An 18,381-nucleotide genomic window follows, 5' to 3' on the forward strand; every position below is an offset into this window, starting at 1 on the left:
TTAGAATATTATATAACTTACTTGATAAAGCAATGGCAGGATATGAGAGTACTGACTTCAATTTTGGAAGAACTTCTCTTATAGGTAAAATGCTAGCAAATAGCATGCATACCATAGAGAAATCGATCATGAAATTAAGAGTCAATCAATACGGCAAACTTCATTGCTATCTTAAAGAAATTGCCACAGCCACCCCAGCCTTCAGCACTCACAACTCTGGTTAGTCAGCAGTCTTCAACATCAACATGAGACCCTCCTTCAGCAAAAAAATTACAACTCGCTGAAAACTCAGGTGATTGTTAGCACTTTTGAGCAAGAAAGTATTTTAAAATTATGGTGTACACATTTTTAGACATAACATTATTGTACACTTAATTAACTACAGTATAGTATAAATATAACTTTGTTATATGCACTGGGCAACCAAAAAAATGTGTGTGACTTGCTTTATTGTGACATTTGCTTTAAAACAGTGGTCTGGAACCAAACCCACAATATCCTTGAAGTCTACCTGTGTAGAATGGTAAGGAGGTGCTTAAGAACACTGTGATAAAATGTGAGAGTGAGAATATATTCAGTTTTTATGGGCTGAGATTCTAGAAGACAGAAAATCTCTTAAAATTGTTGTAACTATAAATAGCCTTATAGAATATGATGAAGTAAAGTTTTTTTTTTTTTAATGAAAAGGCTTTTTGGGCTTTTCACCATTCCAAATTTAATGGTATTAAATTTAAGCATTAATTTTTATTCATGTCTTTTCCTTTGATTGAAATATTTGCATTAGTTTAGTACTTACAAGAGAATAAGAGAATTTAGTCCATAAAATGTTGGTGGGGAAATTTGACTGAGGTGATTATCTTCAATTATCCTGCCAGCCAGAAGAAAAAAATTAATTCATTTATATATCTTTAGAACCTAAAATGCAGTGCTATAAAATGCTACATAAATTAAACATACAGCCATTCTAGTCTGTGGAGATCTTCAAAAACACCCGGCTTCAGGAAGGTTATTCTGTTATGACTGAGATACCTGGAAAAGGAGAAATGACTGCAATAAATTTGTATCTTTTTGATATCTTACAATAAGGAAAGTAAAAACAATAATCATTCATCTTAAAATTTTTTATATAGCATTCTCATCATGCCACTTCTCTGTCTTTGACTCTCTAAGAACTGTTATCATTACCTTATCACACCTAGTTTTAAATATCCTCATAATTAATCAATCTATTCATTCATCTATTCATGTATTCATTAACCTATTTTGAATACTTACTCCATGGCGCTGTGCTAAGCATGCCATCCCTTTCTTTAAGAGGCTTTGAGTCTGGAGAGGCCACAGCATGTGAACAGATAACTTTGTAATGTCAGGGAATGCAGAGGGAAGTGTCTAATGCATGGTTGCTCTGCCATTGCAGAGGAGAAAACACCCAGCTTTGCGAGGGATGGGGACAGCAGAGTGTGGAGGATTGAGGAGACAGGAGACAGCTTTACTAAACAGAGGCACAATGGAGAAGGGTCTTGGATGAAGACATGCAATTCACAAAGCAAAGAATGGGTAGGAGCTATTCTAGGCAGAGGAAAAAGCTTATGCAAAAGCAAGAGGTATGAGAGAGTGACAAGTTAAGAAATCACCAGGTAATCCAGCGGGAACTCACCATGAAGAGGAAATGAGGAGACACAGGAGATAAACCTAGGAGGCAGGCAGGGGCCTGTTCTGGACAAAAGGGTATTGCATGCCTTGCTGAAGAGTTTGACTCTGTCCTGCCCATCTTTACCTCCCACTCTTCTGCAAAGTGAAATAACTCTCTGTTCTATTGTGTTGATCTCTTCTTGCCCTGTTCACTCCTGTCTCAATCTCTTTAGTGTAGCAATTCGCTGCACTAAATCTGTTTTCAAACAGTTTGATATTAACAATTATCAGTGATCTTGAGCAAGCAATGAATTCCTGTAAGCCTCAGCTTCCCCAACTCTAAAATGGGGATAATATCACTATCTACTTCCTATGGTTGTAATATTCAGCACATATTATGTTTTATAACAGTATCTCTGCTCAAGCCTCTGACTCCAATTTCTTCCCTCTTTCCTTATTCTTTCTGCTTATGATTCATATGCAAGTAAGAGTTCAAGTTTCACTTCCACTAATACATGATTCAAACTGATTTCTCTCTCTTCTTTACTCTTTAATATCATGAGTAAACATTCTGTAACATTTCTCTGTCTTCACTCTTTCATATCTTGAGTAAACATCCTGTAAAATTTCTCCTGCCAGAATCTGTTCTCCCTTGCCCGGTTTGACTTTTGCTTAGGGGTAGTGAGCAATGGCACCCCATGATAGAGCTCTTTCTTCCCCCCTTTGCAAACCTGAAGCCCAGGTGGGCACAGTAAGGGGTAAGAAATGACTTATAACCTCAGGGGGTTCTCTTATACAAAAACCCTCCTGGGAAGAGGCATTTGATCCACGATTGCTCCCTGTGCCCATCTTTTTAGCCCAGTCCTCTTTGTTTTTCAGAGCCATCCTTTACTGCTTTGGACCTAAGATAGTCACTCCTTTCAGTAAACTGTCAGAGCAGTTTTGGTTTCAGCAGCACAGGTTTGGAACTTAAGTACTTTAAAAAAACGGTTCTCTAATGTTGTATATATGTTGGCATTGTTTTCCCCATCTTAGATGATAAAGTTCTAGAGAATAGGAGTCCTGCCTCTCCCCAGTGGTAGCTCAGTGATCTACCCGAAATGCCAAGGTATAACTACTTAAAAAGAGCAAAGCCGAGAGCGGTGGCTCATGCCTATAATCCCAGCACTTTGGGAGGCCGAGGCGGGTGGATCATGAGGTCAAGAGATCAAGATCATCCTGGTCAACAAGGTGAAACACTGTCTCTACTAAAAATACAAAAAATTAGCTGGGCATGGTGGTGTGTGCCTGTAATACCAGCTACTGAGGAGGCTGAGTCAGGAGAATTGCCTGAACCCAGGAGGCGGAGGTTGTGGTGAGCCGAGATCGCACCATTGCACTCCAGCCTGGGTAACAAGAGCAAAACTCCGTCTCAAAAGATAAAAATAAGATTAAAAAAAATAAATAAAAAGAACAAGCCTGATTTATCTTTCTATGCCCTCATGGTGTCTACCTAAAATACTTGGACTCTTTGAGGGTTAATGAATAGTTATGGATCTAATGATTATTTAGATCCATAAACAGCAGATTTCTAATGATTATTTAACTAGAAATATGTGGTGTCTTTAATAGTCAACAATATTCCAATGCTATAGAAAAGCTATGAAAAGAGATGGAGAACACTTTAAAGTTCTTGCTCCAGTTCTGTACTGCCTTTCAAGAGCTTCCTCCATATCTAGTGAACGTTAAGCCAAACAGATGGTGTTTAGTAAATTTTGCAAAGACATATGGAAAGAAGACAGTCAGGAGCCTGATGAGAGTGACTTCAATATTGATGCTGGGTACTTGCTAAGACATAAAGAGCAGGGATGGGGCAGAAGGGAAGAGGGTGTGGCTAAAGTGATTCCTGTTAAGGCTTCGAGTCTCCTGCAGTCTTCTTCCATTTTGCTAGTGAATTATTAGGTGCTCTCCTTGACTGAATCCCAAAGTATGATACCACAGGCTAAAAATCTGATGGAATGGGTTTCTTGGGTTAGGATAGAGAACAGGATAAAGAAAACAAGGGGACATAAATGGAAATAAAGGGAGTTATTTATTTATGTGATTTTTGGTTATATTTCTTTTCAGTTACTTCTAGAATGCTGCATTGCAGAACTCAATAGAATGGAACTTTAAGAAAGCTTGTTATTTATTTTTTTAAAAGCACGATGAGATACCACTTCACACCCATTAGGATAGTTATTGTCAAAACAAACAAATGAGATGAGAAAACAAGTGTTGGTTGGGATTTGGAGAAACTGGAACTCCTGCACATCACTAGGTGGAGAGTAAAATGGTATAGCTGCTGTGGAAAACAGTATGGCAACCCTTTAAAAAAATCAAAATCAGACCAGGCACGGTAGCTCATTCCTGTAATCCTAGCACTGTGGGAGGCTGAGGTGGGTGGATCATGAGGTCAGGAGATCAAGACCATCCTGGCCAACATGGTGAAACCCCGTTGCTACTAAAATACAAAAAAAAAAATTAGCCTGGTGTGGTTGCACGTGGCTGTAGTCCCAGCTACTCAGGAGGCTGAGGCAGGAATCACTTGATCCCAAGAAGCAGAGGTTGTAGATTGTGCCACAGCACTCCAGCCTGGCAACAGAGTGAGACTTTGTCTCAAAGAAAGGAAAAAAAAATCAAAATCACATCAAATGGTAGTCTCTTAAAAATCAAAGAGTTACCATCTGACTCAGCAATTCCACTTCTGGGTATATACCCAGAAGAAATGAAAGTGAAAGTGGAGACTCAAACAGATATTTGTATTCCTGTGTTGATGGCAGCATTATTCACGACAGCCAACAGTTATTCACAACATTATTCACGACAGCCAAACAGTTAAACAAAACGTGGTCTATAAATACAATGGAACATTATTCAGCCCTAAAAAAAGAAATTCTGATACATGTTACAATATGAACATAAAGACATTGTGCTAAGTGACATAAGCCAGACACAAAAACCTAAATATTTTATGATTCTCCTTATATGAAGTACCTAGAGTAGTTAATCAATAAGTACAGGAAGTAGAATGATGATTGTCAGGGGTTTGAGAGAGGGGGAAACAGGGAGAGACAGATATGAAGAGTTACTATTTAACAAATATGAAGTTTCAGTTGGGGAGGATGAGAGTTTTGGAGGTGGATGCTGACGATGGTTGCATAATAGTGTGAATGTACTTAATGCCACTGAACTGTCTACTTAAAACTGATTAAATGGTGAATTTTATGTGATGTATATTTTACCACAAAAAGCTTTACTTCTTTAACCTTACAGCATTCATGCATTTTTAAAAGTGGGATTAGTGAAAAAATAATAATTAAATAACTAGGCAAATTTTTGCAAATATCTTCTTCTTCTTCACAAATATCATCATCAGTCTTTTTTTTTCCCCCCCTCAGAGACAGAGTCTTGGTCTATGGCTCATGCTGGATGCTGGCGTGCAGTCGGGCAATCCTAGCACATCACTGCCTCAAACTCTTGGGTTCAAGGGATCTTCGTGCCTTAGTCCCCCAAAGTGCTGCAACTGTAGGTACGAGCCACCCTGCCTGGCTGCATCAGGCTTTTACTTTGTCTAAATTCATTCAGTCATCACTCCTGTCACCATGGTGAATATACATTGAATTCTTAGTATGTGTCAGGCACAGTGTGCCTAATGCTTCCCATGGAGTTTCTTGTTTCTTACAACATCTCTGACGTAGGAACTATTATAATTTGTATTTATAGTAAAGGCAATTAATACTTAGAAAGAAATATAAATTGACTGGGCATGGTGGCTCACACTTGTAATCCCAGCACTTTGAGAGGCCAAGGCGGGTGGATCATGACGTTAGGAGTTCAAAACCAGCCTGGCCAAGATGGTGAAACCCCATCTCCACTAAAAATTAAAAAAAAAAAAATTAGCCGGGTGTGGTGGCGGGCACCTGTAATCCCAGCTGCTCAGGAGGCTGAGGCAGAGAATTACTTGCATCCAGGAGGTGGAGGTTGTGATGAGCTGAGATCACTCCACTGCACTCCAACCTGGATGACAGAGTGAGACTTCATCTCAAAAAAAAAAAAAAAAAAAAAAAAAAGAAAAAGGAATCTAAATTGCTCATTGCTCAAGGTCACACACCTAGCTAATAAGGCAATCCGGACTCGCACTGAAGCCTGTCTAACTCACAATCCCATGCTCTTAGCTGCAATGCTCTACTGCCCCTTCAGCACCATTTGCATGGCTCCTTGGCACTGTTGTGGATAGGGAGGCTGATCTGGATTGGAATAGTCTAGGCTATCAGACCACTGTGGAATGGGCAAATCAATTCACACTGGTACTTACAGTTTAGTAAGGCTGTTCAGTCCTCTGAAAGCATAGACGGAGATGGATGTAATCTTATTGTTTTGCAGGTACCTGTGAAAAGGATTATTAAAAAGAAAAAAAAAATTAAGCAGAGTTTCAATTTTGCAAGACAAAAAGAATTCTGTGGATGGATGGATGATGGTGATGGTGATGGTAGTGTAACAATATAAATGTACTTAATGTCTCTGAATTTAGACTTAAAAATGTAGAAATAAAAAGATGCTACATTTTATGTTATATGTATTTGATGACAATTAAAAATTTCAAAAAACTGAAAAAGGTAAACATAAAATAATTTAGTGAAGCTGGATATCATGTCACTTCATGTTTCTATTAAATTTATGTGCAATTAGGCTGGTTTGTATCTAGAAATTCTAGTTATAAAGGTGAATGAATAATCGTCAAAGCTTACTATTTGAATTTTCTAGAAATAAAATGCTAACACATAGTAAAGCCCTCATGAATCAGAAGTGTAGAAGACTTTTTAAAACATTTCTTGCTATAATTCTTTAAACTTAAGTGCCTAACACAGTGCTAGCCAACCTAAAAGTGTACGATGTTTGTAATATCCCAAACCATATTCTATGCTAATCACAAATCTGTCAACCACCCACGTCAGTTGTGATCTCATTCATTGGATATCCAAGCCTTGTTCCAAAAACTGTTTGGGGGAAGTTTATAAGGATTAAAAGTGGCAAAAAAGAAAAACATATATAAAAACAATCAGGACTAGAAGACTATAAATTAGATTGACATGTCAAGACAAGAATGCAGGCTTACATAGTTAGGTAATACTGAAAATATGACCTTGAGTTAACTGGAGGTCAAAGGAAATGGGTACCAGAGTACACGCTATTGCATCTTTGCACCCACATGAAGTTTTCCACTTCTACATGTACTTGCCCCAGATTGTGGGAATGATAAAGTAAGAACTTCAAGGCTGCCTTCTTGTTCTGAGTGCAGGTCACCATTGCTCTTTAGAGTGTCGTGAAAGTTTACATGTAATTTGTTATAAATTTTAGGAGCAATAAGAAAGAAATCAATATGAGCAAACTTCCAGTTAATTAAAAATTTTGACTGAAAAAGTACCCTATTTCTTCAATATGCAAGAAAATCTAACTTTGATTGTGAAATGTTATTATAAAATTTATTATAGGCTGGGCAAAGTGGCTTATGCCCATAATCCCAGAGCTTTGGGAGGCCAAGGCAAGAGGATCATTTGAAATCAGGAGTTTGAGACCAGCCAGGCAAGGCAATATAGTGAGATCCTATCTCTTAAAAAAAAATAGCCAAGTGTGGTGGCACATGGCTGTAGTCCTAGCTACCTGGGAGTCTGAGGTGGGAGGATCACTTGAGCCTAGGAGTTTGAGGCTGCAGTGAACTGTAATAATACCACTGCACTCTAGCCTGAGTGACAGAGTGAGACCGTGTCTCTCAAAAAAAAAAAATTATTATGCACCTGAACCTGACAGGCTGTGGACCCAATCATGTAGTAAGTAATGAGTGGTTCTAATTTATCATGTATTTGTTTGTTTGTTTGTCTATAGTATTATAATGATCTACTAAGAAATAGACTGCATTGCCTGGAGGTCTAAAGGCATAGACCTTTAATAACCAATTAGAAATTTTCAAACAATTAGGCTATTTTGATCATTTTGTTATGCGGAACAAATTGGTCATTCAGAAATTAATTCATCCAAATTAATTTTAGTTTAATTAGAAAGAGTTAGTTAGAAAATGAGAATTAATTCAATGTCTATTGTGCAAAAATGCTAAGCCCGTACATTATATAAATCAAAATTTTGATATTTAGATTTGTAGTCTAGCTCCTATAAATCAAGTGATGCTACAGAAAAATTCTTCAGTTTCCAAAAATCAGAAAATAAAATAAGTCAGTATACTCTTGAAGTTTTGTGTCAGGCCTAATTGTGAAAATTTCTTCTCTTTTGACTGATAAATGCTCAGAATGAAATTTTGAAAAGTAATTTTCATTAGAATTTCTATTCTCAAATATGAAATAGATAAGTCTGCTTACTATCTGGGTCTGCAGAACATTTCATTGAATGTAGTGAGTTAATTTTTCTTCTGATTCCACTGTATTTCCACCTCTTATCTTTAAAAATATGCAGATATATATTCATTTATCAGGTTTTTCTATTATAAAACCAAAATAAGAACCAATATATATTGTTATAGAAATGAAACAAGGAATACTGAGATAGTTTTTAGTTAGTGTGATTTAGGTACAGAATATCTAAACACAACAATTCACCATATGACAACATAAGTTAGTCACAAAGTTGACCTAAATAACAGGTAAACATCATGTGGACCAGTGTGGATTTTGAGAGTTCCAAAGGGAAGCTAGCATGTCAGATACCACTCAAGGCCAAAATAAACCCAACTCACAAGGCAGATGTGTAAATGGAATCAAATTTCCAAGACAACATACTCAGAGGTTTCCACTCACAGTGATTTGCTATTTTAGGTAGTCAATGAATTTGAAAACATATGGACAAAAGTTCTTCACTTTCTTAATGGTGGACCTGGTGAAAGATCATTTCATTTTTCTTTTTCTTTTTTTAAAATTTTTATTGCATTTTAGGTTTTGGGGTACATGTGCAGAACATGCAAGACAGTTGCATAGGTAGTACACACATGGCAGTGTGTTTTGCTTCCTTTCTCCCCTTCACACACATTCGGCATTTCTCCCCAGGCTATCCCTCCCCAGCTCCCCCCCTGCTGACCCTCCCCTTTTCCCCCAATAGACCCCAGTGTTTAGTACTCCCCTCCCTGTGTCCATGTGTTCTCATTTTTCATCACTCGCCTATGAGTGAGAATATGCAGTATTTCATTTTACGTTCTTGTGTCAGTTTGTTGAGAATGATGTTCCCCAGATTCATCCATGTCCCTACAAACGACATGAACTCATCATTTCTGATTGCTGCATAATATTCCATGGTGTATATGTGCCACATTTTCCCAATCCAGTCTATCATCGATGGGCATTTGGGTTGGTTCCAGGTCTTTGCTCTTGTAAACAATGCTGCAATGAACATTCGTGTGCATGTGTCCTTATAGTAGAACGATTTATAGTCCTTTGGATATATACCCAGTAATGGGATTGCTGGGTCAAATGGAATTTCTATTTCTAAGGCATTGAGGAATCGCCACACTGTCTTCCACAATGGTTGAACTAATTTACACTCCCACCAACAGTGTAAAAGTGTTCCTATTTCTCCACATCCTCTCCAGCATCTGTTGTCTCCAGATTTTTTAATGATCGCCATTCTAACTGGTGTGAGATGGTATCTCAATGTGGTTTTGATTTGCATCTCTCTAATGACCAGTGATGATGAGCATTTTTTCATGATTGTTGGCCTCATATATGTCTTCTTTTGTAAAGTGTCTGTTCATATCCTTTGCCCATTTTTGAATGGGCTTGTTTGTTTTTTTCCTGTAAATCTGTTTGAGTTCTTTGTAAATTCTGGATATCAGCCCTTTGTCAGATGGGTAAACTGCAAAAATGTTTTCCCATTCTGTTGGTTGCCGATTCACTCTAGTGACTGTTTCTTTTGCCGTTCAGAAGCTGTGGAGTTTGACTAGGTCCCATTTGTCTATTTTGGCTTTTGTTGCCAATGCTTTTGGTGTTTTGTTCATGAAGAAGTCCTTGCCTACTCCTATGTCCTGGATGGTTTTGCCTAGATTTTCTTCTAGGGTTTTTATGGTGCCAGGTCTTATGTTTAAGTCTTTAATCGATCTGGAGTTAATTTTAGTGTAAGGTGTCAGGAAGGGGTCCAGTTTCTGCTTTCTGCACATGGCTAGCCAGTTTTCCCAACACCATTTATTAAACAGGAAATCCTTTCCCCATTGCTTGTTTTTGTCAGGTTTATCAAAGATTGTATGGTTGTAGATATGTTGTGTTGCCTCCGATGCCTCTGTTCTGTTCCATTGGTCTATATCTCTGTTTTGGTACCTCATTTTTCTTTTAAGGTGAGCATTGAGGAAGACCTGTTGGAGGTGGAGCAAGATGGCCACATAGGAACAGCTCTGGAGTGCAGTTCCCACAGGTTCTCTCTGCATTTCCAAATAAGGTACCAGGTGCATCTCAATGGGACTGGTGGCACAGTGGGTATATCCCAGGCAGGGTGAGTCAAGGCAGGGTAGGGTGCTGCCTCACCCAGGAATTACAATCCCTGGAGGACCCCCCTCCATACCCAATAGAGGCCATTGGGGGCTTTTCCATCCTCTCCATCACTCCGGTTCAGGTACTGCACCACTCCTGCAGTTTTTACCACTCACAGACCAGGAGGTTCCGGGCCAAAAAGCACCAAGAGTTTCCAGCATGGCTGTTATAACTGGTGCTGTGGGTTTCCACACAAAACCGCACACAAATCTGGGCAGCCATTTCAACTGGTGCCTGGAATGTCTGGGAGACAGAGCCACCCATTCTACTAAAAAAAAGAGGGAGCTTAAAACAGGGAGCCAGGTGATCTGGTTTGACAGGTCCAACACCCACAAAGACCAGCAATCTGAAACACTCTGACTTTTGCAGTAAGTGCAACTGGACGCAGGACGGTAGCGCTCTGTGCAGGGAAGGGTGTCTGCCATTACTGAGGCAGTTCTAACTGTGCCTCTGTAAACAAAACCTCAAGGAAGTTTACACAGCAGCAGGGCAGGGCTTGTGGCAGCTCAGCAACTCCTCTGCTGGCAGACTGTGACAAGATTACCTCCTTGCTGGGCAGGGCATCTCTGAAAAAAGGCAGCAGCACATCAGGAAATTATAAATAGGGCCCCACTTTCCGAGAACAGAGCATCTGGGAAAAGAGGTGGTTATGAGCTCCACTGCAGCAGACTTAAACTTACCTGCCCAGCAGCTCTAAATGGAACAACAGAGCTCCCAGCACAGCACCTGAGCTCTGATAAGGGACACACTGTCTCCTCAAGCAGCTCCCTGACCCCTGTATATCCAAAGAGGCATCTCATAAAGGAGAGCTCTATCTGACATCTGGTGGGTACCCTTCTCGGATGAAGATAACAGAAGAAACTGGCAGCAACCCTTGCTGTTCTGCAGTCTGCCTGGGTGATTCCCAAGCAAGCAGGGTCTGGAGTGGACTTCCAGCAGTCCTGCAGCAAAAGGGCTGACTGTTAGAAGGAAAACTGAAAAACAGAAATAGCTTCAACATTAACAAAAAGGACACCCACTCAGAGACCCCATCTGAAAGCCACCAGCTACAAAGACCACAGGTAGATAAATCCATGAAGATGAAAAGAAATCAGCACAAAAAGGATGAAAACACCAAAACCCAGAATGCCTCTTCTCCTCCAAGGATCACAACTCCTCGCTAGCAAGGTAATAAAGCTGGATAGAGAATGAGTCTGATGAATTGACAGAAGCAGGTTTCAGAAGGTGGGCTATAGCAAACTTCTCTGAGCTAAAAGAACATGTTCTAGCCCAATGCAAAGAAACTAAGAACCTGGAATAAAGGTTAGACAAAATGCTAACTAGAATAACCAGCTTAGAAAAGAATGTAAACGACTTGATGGAGATGAAAAACAGCATGAAGACTTCGTGAAGCATACACAAGATTCAATAGCCAAATTGACCAAGCAGAAGAAAGGATATCAGAGATCGAAGATCAACTCAATGAAATAAAATGTAAAGGCAAGATGAGAAAAAAAAGAGTGAAAAGAAAGGAGCAAAGCCTCCAAGAAGTATGGGATTATGTGAAAAGACCTAATCTACATTTGATACGTATATCAGAATGTGACAGGGAGAACAAATCCAAGCTGGAAAACACTCTGCAGGATATTATACAGGAGAACTTCCTCAACCTAGCAAGGCAGGCTAACATCCAAGTCCAAGAAATATAGAGAACACCACAAAGATATTCCTCAAGAAGAGCACCCCCAAGGCACCTAATTGTCAGATTCACCAGGGTTGAAATGAAGGAAAACATGCTAAGGGTGGCCAGAGAGAAAGGTTGGGTTACTCACAAAGGGAAGCCTATCAGACTCACAGCAGATCTCTCAGCAAGCCAGAAGAGAGTGTGGGCCAATATTCATCATCCTTAAAGAAAGAACTTTCAACCCAGAATTTCATATCCAGCCAAACTAAGCTTCATAAGTGAAGGAGAAATAAAATCCTTTATGAACAAGCAGTTGCTGAGAAATTTCATCAAAACCAGGTCAGCATTACAAGAGCTCATGAAAGAAGCACTAACCATGGAAAGGAACAACCAGTACCAGTCACTCCAAAAACATACCTCATGGTAAAGACCATCAATGCAATGAAGAAACTGCATCAACTAATGGGCAAAACAACCAGTTAGCATCACAATGGCAGGATCAAATTAACACATAACAATATTAACCTTAAATGTAAATGGGCTAAATGTCCTAATCAAAAGACACAGACTGGCAAATTGTATAAAACGTCAAGACCCATCAGTGTGCTGTATTCTGGAAACCCATCTCACATGCAAGAACACACATAAGCTCAAAATAAAGGGATGGAGGAAGATTTACCAAGCAAATGGAGAGCAAAAACAAGCAGGATTTGCAGTTCTCATCTCTGATAAAATAGACTTTAAAGCAACAAAGATCAAAAGAGACAAAGAAGGGCATTACATAATGGTAAAATGATTGATATAACAAGAAGAGCTAACAATCCTAAATATATACACACCCAATACAGGAGCACCCAGATACATAAAGCAAGTCCTTAATGACCTATAAAGAGACTTAGAGTCCTGCTCAATAATAGTGGGAGACTTTAACACTCCACTGTCAATATTAGACAGACCAATGAGACAGAAAATTAAGAAGGATATCCAGGACTTGAAATCAGATCTGGACCAAGCAGACCTAACAGACATTTACAGAACTCTCCACCCCAAATCCACAGAATATACATTCTTCTCAGCACCACATCACACCTAATCTAAAATTGACCACATAATTGGAACTAAATTAATCCTCAGCAAATGCAGAAGAATGGAAATCATAACAAATAGTCTCTCAGACCACACTGCAATCAAATTAGAATTCAGGATTAAGAAACTAACTCAGAACCGCACAGCTTCATGAAAACTGAACAACTAGCTCTTGAATGTTGACTGGATAAACAATGAAATGAAGGCAGAAATAAAGATGTTCTTTGAAACCAATGAGAATGAATACACAATGTGCCAGAATCTCTGGAACACATTTAAAGCAGTGTCTAGAGGGAAATTTATAGCAATAAATGCCCACATGAGAAGTGAGGAAAGATCTAAAATGGATCTAAATGGAAAGAGCTAGAGGAGCAAGATAATAAAAAAACTGTAAAGCTAGCAGAAGACAAGAAATAACTAAGATCAGAGCAGAATTGGAGACAGAGACACAAAAAAACCCTTCAAAAAATCAATAAATCCAGGTGCTGGGTTTTGAAAATATCAGCAAAATAGACCACTATCTAGATTAATAAAAAATAAAAGAGAGAAGAATAAAATAGATGCAATAAAAAGTGATCATGGGGATATCACCACGATTCCACAGAAATACAAACTAGCATCGGAGATTACTACAAACAACTCTATGCACATAAACCAGTAAATCAGGAAGAAATGGATAAGTTCCTGGACAATTGCACCCTCCCAAGACTAAACCAGGAAGTAGTTGAAACCCTGAATATACCAATAACAAGGGCTTAAGTCGAGGCAGCTATTAATAGCCAACCAACCAATAAAGTCCAAGCCCAGATGGGTTCACAGTTGAATTCTGCCAGATGTACAAAGAGGAGCTGGTCCCACTCCTTCTGAAACTATTCTAAACAATACAAAAAGAGGGACTATTTCCCAAATCATTGAGACTAACATCATCCTGATACCAAAACCCAGCAGAGAATCAACAAGAAAAGAAAACTTCAGGCCAATATCCATGATGAATGTAGATGGCAAAATTTTTAATAAAATACTGGCAAACTGATTGCAACAGCACATCAAAAAGCTTATCCATCACGATCAAGTAGGCTTCATCCTGGGGATACAAGCCTAGCTCAACATAAGCAAATCTATAAATGTAATCCACCACATGAATAGAATCAAAGACAAAAACCACATGATATATCTACAGATGCAGAGAAACCCTTCAACAAAAATCAACAGTGCGTTATGCTAAAAATTCTCAATAAACTAGGTATTGATGGAACGTATCTCAAAGTAATAAAAGCTATTTATGACAAACCCACAGCCAATATCATACTGAATGGGCAAAAACTGGAAGCATTCCCTTTGAAATCTGGCACTAGGCAAGGATGCCCTCTCTCACCACTCCTATTCAATGTAGTATTGAAATTTCTAGGCAGAGCAATCAGGCAAGAAAAAGAAATAAAGGGGATTCAAATAGGAAAAGAGGAAGCCAAATTGTCTCTATTTGCAGATGGCATGATTGTATATTTAGATAACCCCATCGTCTCAGCCCCAAATATCCTGAAACTGATAAGCAAATTCAGCAAAGTCTCAGGATACAAAATCAATGTGCAGGAATCACAATCATTCCCATACACCAATAACAGACTAACAGAGAGCCAAATCAAGAATGAACTTCCATTCACAATTGCTACGAAGATAATAAAATACCCAGGAATACAACTAACAAAGAATGTAAAGGACCTCTTCAAGGAGAACTACAAACCACTGCTCAAGGAAATAAGAGAGGACACAAACAGATGGAGAAACATTCCATGCTCATAGTTAGGAAGAATCAATATCATGAAAATGACCATACTGCCCAAAGTAATTTATAGATTCAATGCTATCCCCATCAAGCTACTAATGACCTTCTTCACAGAACTGGAAAAAACCACCTTAAACTTCATATGAAACCTAAAGAGAGCCTACATAGCAAAGGCAATCCTAAGCAAAAAGAACAAAGCTGGAGGCATCACATTACCTGATTTCAAATTATACTACAAGGTGACAGTAAGCAAAACAGCATGATACTGGTACCAAAACAGAGATATAGACCAATGGAACAGAACAGAGGCCTCAGAAGCAATGCCACACATCTATAGCCATCTGATCTTTGAAAAACCTGACAAAAATAAGAATTGGGAAAGGATTCCTTATTTAATAAATGGTGTTGGGAAAACTGGCTAGCAATGTGCAGAAAGCTGAAACTGGATCCCTTCCTAACATCTTACAGTAAAATTAACTCCAGATGGATTAAAGACTTAAATATAAGATCTGACACCATAAGAACCCTAGCAGAAAATCTAGGCAAAACCATTCAGGACATAAGCATAGTCAAGGACTTCATAACTAAAACACCAAAAGCATTGGCAACAAAAACCGAAATAGACAAATGGGACCTAATTAAACTCCAGAGCTTCTGTACAGCAAAAGAAACAATCATTAGAGTGAACTGGCAACCAACAGAATGGTCAAAAATTTTTGCAATCTACCCATCTAACAAAGGGCTAATATCCAGAATCTACAAAAACTAAAACAGATTTACAAGAAAAAAACAAATCTGTTCAAAAGTGGGCAAAGGACATGAACTTTTCAAAAGAAGACATATATGAGACCAATAAACAAATGAAAAAATGCTCATCGTCACTGGTCATTAGAAAAATGCAAATCAAAACCATGTTGAGATACCATCTCATTGCCAGTTAGAATGGTGATCATCATAAAATCTGGAGGCAACAATTGCTGGAGAAGATGTGGAGAAATAGGAACAGTTTTACACTGTTGATGGGAGTGTAAATTAGTTCAACCATTGTGGAAGACAGTGTGGTGATTCCTCAAGGATCTAGAAATAGAAATTCCATTTGACTCAGCAATCCCATTACTGGGTATATACCCAAAGGATTATAAATCATTCTATCATAAAGACACATGCACACGTATGTTCACTGTGGCACAGTTTACAATAGCAAAGACCTGGAACCAACTCAAATGCCCATTGATGATAGACTGGACAAGGAAAATGTGGCACATATATACCATGGAATACTAAGCAGCCATAAAAAATGATGAGTTTGTGTCCTTTGTAGAGACATGGATGAATCTGGAGAACATCATTCTCAGCAAACTGACACAAGAACAGAAAATCAAACACCGGATGTTATCACTCATAGGTGGATGTTGAACAATGAGAACATTGATTCAAGGAGGGGAGCATCACACACTGGGGTCTATTGTGGGAGGCTAGAGGAGGGACCACAGTGGGTGGGGAGGTAGGGGAAGGATAACATGGGGAGAAATGCCAGATATAGGTGATGGGGGATGGAGGCAGCAAACCACCTTGCTATTCAAGTACCTATGCAACAACCCTGCATCATCTGCACATGTACCCCAGAACCTAAAGTACAATAAAAAAAAAAAAGATGAGCATTGAGGTGTTCCATGTTAGAATAATGGAGAGGGAAAAAGCTTATAAGTATCTTCATTTTGGGGGACTGTGGTAGGAGGATTCACAGCACACATGTTCCAGTTCCTTTGGGGATAGGTGTCTGAGATTTTTCTAGAATGGTTTCTAGAATTACTCAGAAAAAAAAAAAATTACCTGGAAGCCTCCAGTTAACAGCTAAAAACTTCCCTGAATAGGGATTAGACATATGCAGTGGAACAGTGTTTGTGTTCACAGAAGTGGGAAGCAAGAGATATGCCAAAAACATTAGTAAATTTTAATACCAGGAATTAAATATTTTCTTACAACTTCCGAAGATCGTGATAATTCTTGAAGCAATCAGGAGGAAGCTTTCTTATTAAGTTCCACTGAAGTGACCTGCAATAAATGTAAATTTTCATTCTTGAAGTTGTTTTTCTTTACTTTTAAATTATAAAAATAGGGATAATCACAAACTATTTAGCACTGGCTTTCAGGAAACATTTTGCTTCGTGATGTCTCTTTCATATTTATTATATCACTTGGACTAGGTCTAGCTGTTGGTTTTATTAAAGCTATTCACGACCGGCCGCGGTGGCTCACGCCTGTAATCCCAGCACTTTGGGAGGCCGAGGCGGGTGGATCACGAGGTCAAGAGATCGAGACCATCCTGGTCAACATGGTGAAACCCCGTCTCTACTAAAAATACAAAAAATTAGCTGGGCACGGTGGCGCATGCCTGTAATCCCAGCTGTTAAGGCAGGAGAATTGCCTGAACCCAGGAGGCGGAGGTTGCTGTGAGCCGAGATCGCGCCATTGCACTCCAGCCTGGGTAACGAGCGAAACTCCATCTCAAAAAAAAAAAAAAAAAAAGCTATTCACATTTTCTTAAATTTTGGTTAGGACTTTGTAATTTGGACCAAACATGTTAAAAAATCAAATTGAAAAAACTGATTTTCAGTTATGTTTTTTTTTCTTATTTTTATTTAACAAACATTCAAAGGCATCTCAGTCCCCGAGTGACGATGAAAATAGTGCTTTCTGTTTCAAACACACTCAAGCAATTAAATATTGTATTCCCCAATATTTCATTGCTCACATTCTACCACCTTAAAATTAGTTATAAAGGAGACCATCTATTGGTACCTATAATTGAGTCATCTTGATTCAAAAAGTGATCCCATTTCAACTTCTAAGAAGTTGTAAAGAAAGATTTTCTCTTGTATCACAAGTTAGTAAGCAGTTTGACACACAGCAGATCCACATAATTGTGGTTGTACTGGAAAATCCCAAGCCCTTAATTTTTTTGTTTTAGAAAAACAATGTAATGTAGTAAAAGCAAAATAAATAAAACAATAATAATAATAAAAAAGAAAGACCAGTGTAGCTGTGGTTCCTTGCATGAATCACACACAACCTTTCCAAGTCAGTCTCTTTAACTGTGAAAGGAGGGATTTGGATTAGATGGTATCTAATAATATGATATTATTAGTACTGTCATTATATAGTACCATGGAGCTGATGCTAATAAGTGAGCAACGTACTGCTTTGTCTGGAGGTTAATTTAACTCAGGTTAAGACAGTTTTAAACAACCAGCACTAACAATGTTTAGGTTTTGAAGCAGTGTTGCTTAAACTTGGTGATGAATCCTTCTTAAAAAAAAGTTTCTCAGACTCTTCAGAACACATTTTTGGAATCTAATTTAAGAAACGCTGTTCCAGAGTCCAGAAGACCATGCACTCTCAGTGAAAGTGGGAATTGGTCCTTAAGAAGTGAAAAAAAAGTCTTACTTTTTAAATGTATAATGCCCAGAAATACACAAGAAAATATATAGTATATCTGTGGTTTTTTTTTTTTTTTTTTTTGAGACGGAGTCTCACTTTGTCACCCAGGGTGGAGTGTAGTGGCACAATCTCAGCTCGCTGCAACCTCCACTTCTGGGGTTCAAGTGATTCTCCTGCCTCAGCCTCCCAAGTAGCTAGGATTACAGGTGAGTGCCACCACGCCCACCTAAGTT

The 18,381-nt window shown here is 38.7% G+C and overlaps 1 protein-coding gene across 1 annotated transcript in view; it reads right to left on the reverse strand.

The window, feature by feature from the left end:
• The window catches only part of RXFP1 (relaxin family peptide receptor 1), a 149,465-nt gene that overhangs the window by 40,673 nt on the left and 90,411 nt on the right, over positions 1-18,381 (reverse strand). The window contains exons 5-8 of the mRNA XM_002806637.6: positions 16,691-16,762; positions 5,969-6,040; positions 958-1,029; positions 797-868 (exon numbers count right to left, since the gene is read on the reverse strand). Coding sequence (XP_002806683.3) covers positions 797-868; positions 958-1,029; positions 5,969-6,040; positions 16,691-16,762 — 288 coding nt within the window. The remainder of the gene's footprint in view (positions 1-796; positions 869-957; positions 1,030-5,968; positions 6,041-16,690; positions 16,763-18,381) is intronic.

This window comes from Callithrix jacchus, chromosome 3 (genome assembly GCF_049354715.1).
Source record: "Callithrix jacchus isolate 240 chromosome 3, calJac240_pri, whole genome shotgun sequence".
Lineage (NCBI taxonomy): Eukaryota > Metazoa > Chordata > Mammalia > Primates > Cebidae > Callithrix > Callithrix jacchus.